Genomic DNA, 11,140 nt, shown 5'->3' with positions numbered 1-11,140 from the left:
GTGGGGGGGCAGGCTGTGCCGCAGCCCCTCGGCAGCCCAGCCCCAGCAGGCAGCGGGCCCTGTGCCAGCAGCCTGGCCCCCCGCCAGCCATGCCATTAGCCAGGCTCCGGCAGAGCCACCGGTGGCACGCTGTGCCAGTGCAGGGCTGTGGTCCCCCACTCCCCGGCACAGCCCTGCAGCATGCTCGCACCCCCAGCCATGCACCAGGCGTGGGGTCCTGCCCCACTGCGCTGCCCCGTGCCAGGCTGTCCCCGGAGCGGTGCGAGGGGCTGAGCTGCCGGGGCCGGTCCATGCACTCTGCCTGTTCTCAGGGCGGTGGGCGTGCGGGGCCATGGCCGAGCCTGTGGGATGCAGGCTGTGCTGGAGGCTGTGCGGGAAACGGAGACAGAGCTCAGCTCGCACCACCTCCTCGCCTGGCCCTCCCTGCGGCCCTCTCCGCTGGCACCCCTTTGCAGTAATTAGCCCCGGGGGGGGCCAGGGGAGCATGGCAGCCCCTGTGGTCCCCACGGCAACGGGGAGGATGCTCCTGGTGACGTGGCTTCCAGCAGCCCCTAGGGCACTGCAGACCGGCCGGCCAGGCTCCTCAGGCACCAGAGCATCACCGCCAGCTGAGGGCTTCGCACCACTCCATCTCAGCCTGCTCTGGACAGCTGGGCACGGCCGGCAGTGCCCCACAGCCCTGGGCACAGGAGCAGGGGTCCAGCTCCCCCAGCAGCTGCAGGCGTTTCAGCCCTGAGAACAGTTGGCACCCCCAAGCCCCAGGAGGCTGCTGCGCCAGGCTCTCGCCCCAGCAGCCCAGGGGTGCACATGCAGGTACTGCAGCAGACGATGTCCCCCCATCCCCTCCCTGCTGGGCTGGGCCCTCTTCCTGAGGCGCCAGGGGGTCCCCAGTGACTGTCAGCACCTGCCGGCAGGTGCCGGCAGCCAGAGCTCAATGGAGACCAGACTGCCATGCTGACACCGAAAGGGGGCTAAAGGCACTGAATTTGGGAGAGGCCATTCCCGTGCTTAACCCATGTGTTGCTGCCTGCAGAGGGAGCTGCCTAACTTTGGTCTGCACCCCGTCCCGCTGGCTCCCGCCAGCGCCAGGTGCTGCCTGTTCCCGAGCATGGCTGGGCCTGGCCGTGCCACTGGCCTCTCACACATGCCCGGGGCCCCACGGCTGGCTCAGCCCTGAGAACACTGGCAGAGCAGGGACCCCACGGAGCAGAGCGCAGCACAGCCCTGACAGCCCGCCCAGCACACCCAGACTGGCCCTGGCCACAGCTCTGAATCTCCCTCCCTGCTGCCCCGTCTCCCCATGGAACACCGTTCCCATTCCTCCACGCAACCAGTGTGAGAATCACAAACCAGACACAGACTAAGGCCCTTTGAAACAGCCTCGTGTTTCCTACAAGCTCCAGGCGAGCTCAGTCTCCAGTCCACAGCACCTCCCTGGCCAGCTGCCCCAAGCCCGCCAGGCTCCTGGCAGCCCCCGTGCTGCCCTGCGGGTCGGGGGGAGCCCAGCATGGGCCCCTGCCCTAAGACGCTGGGGTGGGCACCCTCCCAGGCAGCTGTGCAAACGCAGCAGGGCATCTGTGCCCATCCTGCCAGCTGTGGCAGAGCCCGGCCCACTGCCCCCACCAGCCGTGCTCTGCTCGGAGCAGTGCCCAGCCCATGACCTCTATGTCCAGGCAGCATCTGGCAGCCTCTGCACAGCCCTGCCACAGCAGTTCACTTCTGAAATCTATCTGAAAACACAGGACTAATAAATTAGAAGGCAACAGCCTTTGCAAGTCTGGCACCTCCTGCCCAGTGCCCGCCTGCCTGCCACAGGCCCGCTGTCCCAGCCTCTCCCAGGCCGTGCTGGTGCTGCTGGGCTCAGCGGCTGCTCCCATGCTGCCCAGCCAGTCTGTTCCTCTCCCTCTCCGGGAGATACTACCCCAGGCGGATGCGGAAAGTGGCAATTTCCATGGGGTCCAAGCAGATGTTGGTGCTATTAGAGGCCGTGCCCAGTGGGTACATCAAGGTCAGCGAGGTGGGCTGCAGGGAGCCCAGCTCCAGCCCCTGGAACAGGCTGCCCAGGGCCAGCTAGGGAGAGAGGAGGGAGAAGGGTGGGTGGCAGTGCAGCACTGTGCACAGGGCAGCCCCACACGCGCTGTGCCAGCAGCCAGTTTGCAGGCCCCCCATGGCACCAAGGGCATCACGCTGACCCAGCCCAGCCCAAGCTCTGCCCTTCCTCGCTGGGGAATGCAGGGCTCGTGGAAGGCTCCAGACCCGCTTTGTGAAAAACCAACATCCTCCAGCTTTGCCTGGGCAAGGGGCAGAGCAGGGCTGCATGCTGCACCGTGGGACTCTTGACCAGCCACCGGTTCTGGGACGCTGGTGCTGGGGGACATGGGGGCCCCCTCCAGCCTCCATCCTGGCTTGGCACGAGCACAGGAGTCAGGTGTGGTGCCAGATGTGCCGGGGCCCCAGCCTGGCTCTGACCCAGCGGTGGCTGGAGGTCGCAGCCCGGTCTTACCTTGCCCTGGCTGGTGGTGCAGTTAAACCCCAGATTCTTGGCCTCCAGGCTGCAGTCAAAGCCTTTGCGGTGCAGGATCAGGGCTGCCTCGGCCGAGGGTAGCGAGTCATCCTGCTGGGGAGCCAGGGTGTGAGGTGCAATGCTGGGGACAGCGGGTGCGAGATGCCCCCGAGAGTCCTGCTGCCCCCGGGCCGTGCCCGCCCCTCTCACAGGGCGCAGCTCACCTCTGCCTGCAGCATCCGCAGGTTAAGGATGTGAAAGTCGCAGGGGAGGGTGGTGGAAAGGGGCATGAATGAGCGCAGGGCTGGTGGGGCCGGCTTCTCCTGGGCCACAGGCATGACCAGGGCCTCGGCATTCAGGTGCATGGAGGTGATGTGGCTCAGCAGGGAAGGGAAGCTGATCGGGCGGCCGTCCTGCACAGGCCAAAGAGCACACGGGTCAGCGCAGGCCAGGGGAGCAGCAGGGCCAGGCAGAGCCTGGACAGGGCCCATGGGGCTTCCCGCTCCTTACAGCCTTTCCAGCAGCACTCGGAGAACAGGCACCTGCCAGCACAGGGCACCCAGAGCTGCGCCCACCCAGTCATGACCCCCTCCCCAGCACCCAAACAGGGAGGGCAGCTGCCGGCCAGGCAGCCTGCATGGACCCCGGCTAGCTGACCCCCCAGATGGTCAGACTACGGGCCTGCTACGGGGCCCAGCTAGGCTAGTCGCTAGCAGCTAGTGCACGAGACAGGGAGAGACAGTGGGGCCAGGCCGGCCGTTACCTCTGGGCTGCCAGTCCTGGCGCCGGGGAAGCCCAAGGCTTTAAACATGGAGGCCAGTTTGGAAAAGAAGCTGGAGCTCTGAATGGGTGACATGGCGCATGCATAGAGAGCAGCGAGGGGACGGGACAAGAACATTGTGATTACGAGGGCGGTGTGGCTCTGCACCCCATCTGCGGGACAGACCCCGGTCCACGGTCCCACCCTCACCACACCCCCCTGCTCCAGGTATGGCCAGTGCAGGGCCAGCACGACGGCCGGGGGGGGGCCATGCAGCGAGCAGCGAGGGGACGGGACAAGTGATTACGAGGGCGGTGGGGCTCTGCACCCCATCTGCGGGACAGACCCCGGTCCACGGTCCCACCCTCACCACACCCCCCTGCTCCAGGTATGGCCAGTGCAGGGCCAGCAAGGGCCAGCACGACGGCCGGGGGGGGGCCATGGGACAGCATAGGAGGAGACCCTGCACCCAATCGCATGCACGGCTTTCTGCAGACGCCTCCACCCTGCTCTGTCCCAAGACAGGGCTGGGCTCTCTGAGTGAGTGGCACCATGCCCAGCCCCGGTCCTGCGGCCTCACAGCTCACGCACCTTGTTGGCAGTGGCGCGACGCTCCAGGAGGAGGCGGAATCGGTTGCAGGTCCGCTTGTTGTCCTTCAGCCCTTGGCCCAGGCCCCGGTTGTCATCCTGCATGAGGCGCCGGTCCAGGATCACCTCCAGCTGGCCTGCAGAGAGCGGGTCCCAGCGCCCCGGGCTTTAACACGAGCCAGCCGCCCCGCACGGCACCTCTGCTGCCACACATGGAAATGCTCCCACAAGACTGGGGGCAGCCGGGGAGCCCCCAGAGACAGCAGGACCAGGGCACCCTGTGCCCAGCCCGCAGCACCCTCCTCCCCAGCATCCCCCTGCACCCACCCTGCAGCACCCTCCTCCCCAGCATCCCCCGCCAAGGGCAGCCCAGGCTTTGCGGCAGGCCTCCCGAAGCACAGCCCCACGGCCCCGGTGGGGCCGGCTCACCACTGCTGAGGCTGGAGACCCCCAGGGCCTGGGCTGTGTGCAGCGTCAGGCGGCTCTGCATGTCCTGGATGTAGGCCATGGTGGGCATGGGGTAAAAGTTGGCCTGCAGTGGCAGCTTCTGCTGGTACCTGCGGGGCTGGATCTGCCGAGGGACAGAGGTCAGCGGCTGGAGGTGGCTCCCACAGTGCCCAGTGCCGGGTGGCAGGGCACTGTCCCTCCGTGGGCAGCTGTTGTCCCTCCCCAGGCTGCCGGATACCTGGAAACCATTGAGGTCCGTGAAGAAGGTGTCGTCACTCTCGATGTCAGTGCTGAAGCGCAGGGCCAGCTCCTTGTTGATGTGGTCACGGATGTCCACCAGGCAAGACACGTCCAGGGACAGGCCCTCCACCCCTGCGGGCAGGCAGTGAGGGCCTGGGCCCCATGGGCAGCATCGCCCAGCACCCCCAGGCCAGCAACCTCCCTGGCACAGCCTCACGTTGTCTCACCTGGCACGTTGTAAAGCCGCACCACGGTCTGGACATGCTGGTAGTAGCTGGTGACCTCCGAGAAGAGGGGTCCCTCCGTCACCCGCACTACTGGGGGGTCCTTGGGGGTGTAGGGCTGCAGGGGAAGGAGGGCTGCGCTGAGGCTGCTGCCTGCGGACTGTCTCTGGCGACCTCCGAGAAGAGGGGTCCCTCCGTCACCCGCACTACTGGGGGGTCCTTGGGGGTGTAGGGCTGCGGGGGAAGGAGGGCTGCGCTGAGGCTGCTGCCTGCAGGACTGTCACGTGGCCGCGGGCACCACTGCCAGCTGGCTCTCGGAGGCAGTCCCCGTACCTTGGCCTCGCCATCAGGCAGAAAGAGATAGGCTCCACTTTTGTCCTTGGAGGTCCTGGTGCCGTAGATGAGGAACTCACTGCTCACCCTCTGCTCCCACTCCTCCCCAGTTCGGCGGATGCTCTGCAGGGTGCAGGTCGGCACAGCAGTGAGCACACCTTGCACGAGGCAGCGCTGTGCCCCTCTCCCCTCCTTCACCCCCACGCCACCTGTCAGACCCTTGCACTTGCCTGCAGCAGGCCTGAGCGTCCTGAGAAGCAGGCCTGCAGGTGCTGGTTCTCCAGGCAGAAGTCATCAGCAGTGGCCGGGAAGACGTGCACGGGTACAGCCTCCTGCTTGCGCACATGCAAGTCCCGGCCATGCAGGTACAGGCGCACGGAGGACTTCAGCGTGGTGTGGCTGTCAAAGGACTTGTGCAGCTGCAGCACACGCAGCCCCAGCGCAGGCAGGCGGGCCAGGACAGACACCTGCGGGCAGCACGGAGACCTGAGCCAGCCCCTCTGCAGGAGGGCAGCCGGCACGTGGGGACCTGCTGGCTGTCGGCAGGGCAAAGACCCCAGCTCAGTGCTTCCGGGGCCTCTGCTGAGGGAGGACGTGCATGCGGGCCTGGGGGTTCGCGAGCAGTGGGAGCTTGTGTTGGGATGCGGGGACACTTGTTGCCACAGAGGAGGGCTCACAGGGTGTCCCTGCTGCGGGGATAGTCTGCGAGGATGGCAGGCTGGCACGCACGGGCTGTGCAGGCTGAGGATGGGGGCAGGCAGTGGCACTGGGGCACCCCATACCTGGTAGACGTCCGGCACCATGTCGGTGGCAGAGCCCCAGTGCGCACTGAGCTGGGAAGGCAGGGGCTGCCCCTCCTCGGAGAGCACACACACATGCGGGGAGTCCACCAGCACCGGCAAGACACTCAGGCGCTCCTGCTCCAGCGGGTTGAACACCACCAGGAACCTGCGGGTGGGGTCACACAGGGATGACCACCCCAGCTCCACGGCATCCTGGGTGCCCCACACCACCCACGGGTCTCATGCACCCACCCACTGCTTTACAGAGTCCCAGGTACCTCCCTCATTGCCCTCCCACGGCCCCACAAGCCCCAAGAGCAAGGCAGGCAGCCCCTACCGGGGTGAGGCGTCCAGTTTGACAACTGTTCTCTCCGGGAGGGAGTCCTGGTTGGGGCGCGTGTCGTCCTGGGGAGAGGAGCAGTCAGAGCCAGGGTGCGCCCACCTCCCCTGCCAGCCAGGCCCAGGGACGCAGGCACAGGCTGGGACCCTTTCCCAAGGCCCCCACCCAGCACTGAGCGGGCAGGCAGGGCTGTGCTTCCTGGAGGCACGGGGACAGCTGCCCCAGCATGACCCAGTGTGCTGGGGCACGGGGAGCTGTGGGCAGGGTGCTGCTCACCGTGCCGAGGAAGGGTGCAGCGGGGTCGTGGCGGTAGGCATCTTTATCCCCCAGCACGAGGTAATGCGCAGCATTGATGATGACGCGCTTGAGGTTTGTGAGAGAGCGGAGCAGCCTGAGGCACAGGCAGGGTGAGCCAGCTGGGACTGTCCCCCTGTCCTGTCCCAGCGTCCACCCAACACTCCCCACTTCCCCCTGGAGGAGGGGCCCCACAGGACCCCCACACCCAACCACGCTCCCAGCCCCGTACCCACCAGCCCCCGTCCGAGACAGGCCCCTCAGGGCTGCGCCCCAGCCCCCTGCACGCACCGGACTCCATAGTCAACAGCCACGGTCCCCCCCCCGGCCCCAAGACCCCCCAGCCACGGCCTCCTTGGCGGTGCCGGTGATGGCGTCGTGGTGCTGGAAGAGGCCCAGGTTGCGGCGGGCATTGCTCAGCAGGGCGTAATCGGAGATCGGGTACCTGCCATCGGTGCCAGCGTGGCGGGCGTGGGCAAGCGCCAGGCTGTACAGGATCTCTGCCCCCCTGCGCAGGGACAGGGTCACCAAGGGTCCCTGCTCCAGTGCCCGAATGGTCCGGGCTGAGCAGTGCCAGGACGAAGGGCAGAGGAGGAGCAGCCAGCCCAGCCTGCCCTCGCACCAATGGTGCCCAGCCTGAGCACTCTCCACACCCCGGGGCCTGGCCTCGGGGTGGGCAGGCAGGGGGCACACGCTGCCCTGGGGCTGGGCAAGGGTTTGGCACTGCCTGGGCTGTGCCTGGGCCACCCCCAGCACGCTGGCAGCTGGGTACAGACTGGGGGACTGACGGGGCTCCTGGGTGCTGCCCAGCCAACCCTTGCCCGTGCCCCCTGCACACAACCCCTGCCCCAGGCCCAGCCCGATTCCCCTCACCGGAGGTGGGCCTCCAGCACCCGGTCCAGGCTCTTGTAGAAAGGCCGGGAGGTGTAGTAGCCTGTCCAGTAGTGATCCTCCCGGTCCGCGTAGGAGAAGAAATCCCCACTCAGCACCGGGAACCCAGGCGGCTTCATCCCTGGCACAATGCCCACCTTCTTGTACAGAGCGTCAAAGTAGTCAGAGAGCGTCCCAAACTGTGCCTGCAGGATGGCACGCGCAGCCCTGAGTGCGACAGGGAGCCGCCGTGGCTCCCGAGGATGGGGGCTCCCACCACCCCTCCCAGCACTGCCCACCCTCCTACTGGGCTCTGCATGTGGCCTCCCCACAACCTCCGTGTGTGGGGCCCTGCTCCCCCCAGCCCCCCATGCTGACCCGGACCTCCCTGCACATACCTGGACATGGAGGTTGGGCCGGGAGTTGAGGAAGTCGAAGATGCGCTGGTAGTTGAGGAACTGGGCATCCCACTCCTGTGGCTTGTCATAGCGGAAATCATCTCCCAGGGGCACCAGCAGCACCTTGCTGCGGTACAGCTTGGACTTCTTGCGGTACTGGTCCAGCAGCAGCTGGGCTCTGCCATGGGGGGCCAGGGCGTGAGGCTGGCTCCCGGACAGGGCTGTGGGGCTCAGAGCCGCTTGTCCCTGCCCTGCAGCACTCACCGCTCTGCCACGTTGGCATCGGTGATGGCTCGGGGAGGCACCTTCCAGGGGCAGTTGATCCGGCCACCTGGCAGGCGCTTGAAGTCAAACTGGCAGCAGATCTTGGGGTCTGGCCCACAGGTGTGGGGCACGTCATAGCTGTAGAAGGGCATCATGTGGCAGAAGATGTCGGTGCTGGCATCTGGGTCTGCGGGACCAAGGACAGATGAGCACCAGCAATGCCTATCCCCAAGCAGGGGTGCCCACAGGCACTTGGGCATGGGGACGGCTGCTGAGGCAGAGTAGACCTGGCACACAGGCTCACCCGCTTGGAGCCCAGAGGGCACAGCAGCCTCCCCCAGAGCGCCAGGCACAGAGGGGAGTCACCCTGGGGCTGCCCCGCAGGGCAAAACTGCTGCAGGGCAGAGCTATCGCCTCCCGGTGCTCGGCTCACCATCCGCACAGGAAAGTGGTCGGTAGCTGTTCCCTGCTGCCACCCACCCCAGCAGGGCCCCTTCTGCGGTCGCCTCCCCAGCAGTCCCTCACCCCACGTCTGTCTCCACATGAACTCCAGGTTCTGGGTGGCAGCAAAGTGCTTCTTGATGGCATAGTGCACGCGCTGGATGAGCATGCCTGTCAGGTTGGAGCGCTTCAGCAGGTAGGGCATGGTGGAGCTGTGCCCAAAAGGGTCGACGGCCCAGCCCGACCGGGGCGTCACGCCTGGGGGCACAGAGACCCGTCAGCCCCGCACTGGGCCTGGCAGCACCTCCTGTGAGCAAGCTCCTGCCAGGCATGGGGGTGCCCGCTGGCGCATCAAGCAGGCCCCCAGCCAGCACCCTGCCCCTCCTGCCTGGCATCCCGCCCAGTTCTCACCGATGTTCTTCTCCAGCCACTGGTGCCCCTCGATCAGCTGGTCGATCATGGCAAAGTAATGGGAATTGGCCTCGTCGGGCATCACCCAGCCACCCGTCACCATCTCCAGCTGCCCGTTGCCAACCAGCCTGCAAGGGGGACACACGAGATGTGATCAGCTCCAGGCAGGGCCCTGTGGCGAGCCGTATGTCCATGGCAGAGCCTCGCCCCGTCTTGGAGCCACCTGGGTCCCACCCACAGCCTCCGCAACCACCGGCTGCTGTGCAGTGCCCACGCTGTCCCCTCGCACAGCCCCAGACAGACATCCCTCCACAGCACCACGCTGGCTGAGGCCCCAACCAGAGCCCATCCCCACACAGGCCAACACCTTCCACTGTGCCCTGCAGCCCACGTTCCCTCTGTCCTCCACCCCCAGTCCTCCTGGGGCAGGGGGGCTGACAAGGGGGCCCTCTCCCACCACACAGTGCTGCTCTCCAAGTCTCCCACCCTCTGAGGGCACCCTGGGCCTTGCAAGGCGCTGGCCTCGCTCAGGCTCTGAGGCAGTGCTCAGGGTTACAGCGACGAGAGGGAGTTTCCCAGCCCCGTGAGCACAGGGAGCAGCGCAGGGCGAGACCTGCCTCCCCTGGCCCCTCAGGCCCCCGCTGCGGAGGCCCCAGTGCTGGCAGCACCCTGGCTCTCACTGCACACTGCTGTGGTTTTGACATCTCGTGGCACTGAGAGGTTGCTGGCAGTGCCAAGGCACCCCACAGTGAGCAGTGCAGACCCCACGGACGCTGCACTGCAGCCAGGGCAGCCTTCGTCTCCCCAGGGCCCTTCCCTCACACTCCCCGTGCTCACAGCAGGCGCGCCTCCTGCAGCGCCCTGCCTCCGGGCAAGGACTGTGCCGGGCATCGGGGCCAGGTGGGCAGCCCTACCTCCGCACTGCAGCCCGCTTCTGGGCACTGATGTTGTCCCACCACTTGGAAAAGAAGGAGATCTCGGACCAGATGAAGCGCCGGCGCGGGTCCTCCTGCATCTTCAGCACCATGCTGTTGAGGATGTGCTGCGTCTGGTCATAGTAGTACTTGTCAAAGGTCTTGATCCAGCCTGCCAGCACACATAGGGGGTTCACTGCACGGGGCCCAGCCCTTCCCCACCAGCACTGCAGGGTGACAGGGGCTGGGCTAGCCCTTCCGCTCCCCTGCCCACCTTCGCCCACTTGCTCACCCGGGTCGTTGTGGGAGTGTGGCACCACAAACACCTGCAGGGGCTCAGCGTCCCACTCATTGGGCTCATAGGTGATATCGAAGCCCTGCTTCCACACACCGCCATCCTGGTTGTCAAAGGGCAGCAGGGAGTAGACGGCCAGCATCTGCCAGGTGGGAAACAGGGCTCAGGGCAGACACCGGATTGAGAGACCCCCAACAGAGTAGGGCTAGGACCCCACGGATGCCCTGGTACGGACCCCCTCATGCTAGCAGAGATGGGCCCTGAGCTGCTGGGCTGAGCTGCTGGCCTCTCACCTGCAGGTCTGGGCTCTGGCCCTTGCCCCCCAGGGCAAACTGGCAGTCCTGTGGGGAGACTGAGAGGAAGCTGGGGCGACTCTCAGGGGGCAGCACCCAGGAGCCATTGGGCGTGTGGTGGGGCAGCGCCGGCTGCCCCTCTGCATGGGCCGTCAGCTCCAGCACTGAGTCCTTGATGTGGCTGATGATCTCATGGTTCTCCTCCAGCAGCTGCTCCAGCTGCTCAATGCGGTTCTGCAGCACTGAGATCTGACTCTGGGGACACAGATGCCGCGGTGAGAGCCTCCAATGCCCTTTGCCAGGTGGGTCCCGTCCCCCACGTGCACTGACACCAGCAGGGAACAAGCCCTGGCCCAGGCAACCAAACAGCCTCAGGCTGTGTCGGCTGGCCCCGCTAGCCCTCGCCCACTTGCGCATTCTCCTGTCCCCACAGCCCTGCCGCTCACCCTGGGGAAGTTGCCCCCGCTCTGGTGGCGCGTGGGGTCGTGCTGCACCCGGTCCAGCATCAAGTAGAGGGAGAAGACGGCCACACAGAAGATGGCAGCACCACACACTGTCACCTGCTTCTTCAGCTTCATCCCGGAGGGCTGAGGGGACAGACCTGCACCGGGGCAGAGCAGCGCCGCTGTCCCTGCTAGCCCAGCCGCAGGGCCAGGGCCGAGAACGGGACGGGCACAGGGGCAGGACAGGGCGCCAGGAGACACGGGACGGGAGGGGACGGGACGGGATGGGACGGGACGGGA

General features: G+C 66.7%; 1 protein-coding gene across 3 annotated transcripts; it reads right to left on the bottom strand.

Moving 5' to 3' along the window:
* Nucleotides 1-1,373: 1,373 nt before the first annotated feature.
* On the bottom strand, nt 1,374-10,990 carry MAN2A2 (mannosidase alpha class 2A member 2). 3 transcript variants are annotated; one of them, XM_009280378.2, is made up of 24 exons: nt 10,844-10,990; nt 10,398-10,652; nt 10,102-10,246; nt 9,810-9,981; nt 8,896-9,023; nt 8,569-8,742; nt 8,044-8,230; nt 7,780-7,957; nt 7,385-7,587; nt 6,862-7,019; nt 6,803-6,827; nt 6,494-6,608; nt 6,215-6,282; nt 5,878-6,043; nt 5,326-5,562; nt 5,096-5,218; nt 4,937-4,996; nt 4,766-4,820; nt 4,537-4,670; nt 4,281-4,422; nt 3,855-3,988; nt 2,728-2,916; nt 2,504-2,617; nt 1,374-2,070 (listed from the first exon to the last, which is right to left on the bottom strand). In XM_009280378.2, exons 1-24 carry the CDS (start codon nt 10,973-10,975, stop codon nt 1,918-1,920), a joined length of 3,447 nt encoding a protein of 1,148 aa, XP_009278653.1. In that variant the 5' UTR covers nt 10,976-10,990; the 3' UTR covers nt 1,374-1,917. The 3 variants fall into 3 exon arrangements, with proteins under 3 accessions (XP_009278653.1, XP_009278654.1, XP_009278655.1); XM_009280379.2 differs by having other exon boundaries at nt 2,504-2,614; XM_009280380.2 differs by lacking the exon at nt 4,937-4,996 and having other exon boundaries at nt 2,504-2,614; nt 4,766-4,880.
* Between the last annotated feature and the right edge of the window lie 150 nt (nt 10,991-11,140).

This window comes from Aptenodytes forsteri, unplaced genomic scaffold, assembly GCF_000699145.1.
Source record: "Aptenodytes forsteri isolate BGI_AS27 unplaced genomic scaffold, ASM69914v1 Scaffold83, whole genome shotgun sequence".
In the NCBI taxonomy this organism is placed as follows: domain Eukaryota; kingdom Metazoa; phylum Chordata; class Aves; order Sphenisciformes; family Spheniscidae; genus Aptenodytes; species Aptenodytes forsteri.
This window is presented reverse-complemented; position numbering and strand designations above follow the sequence as displayed.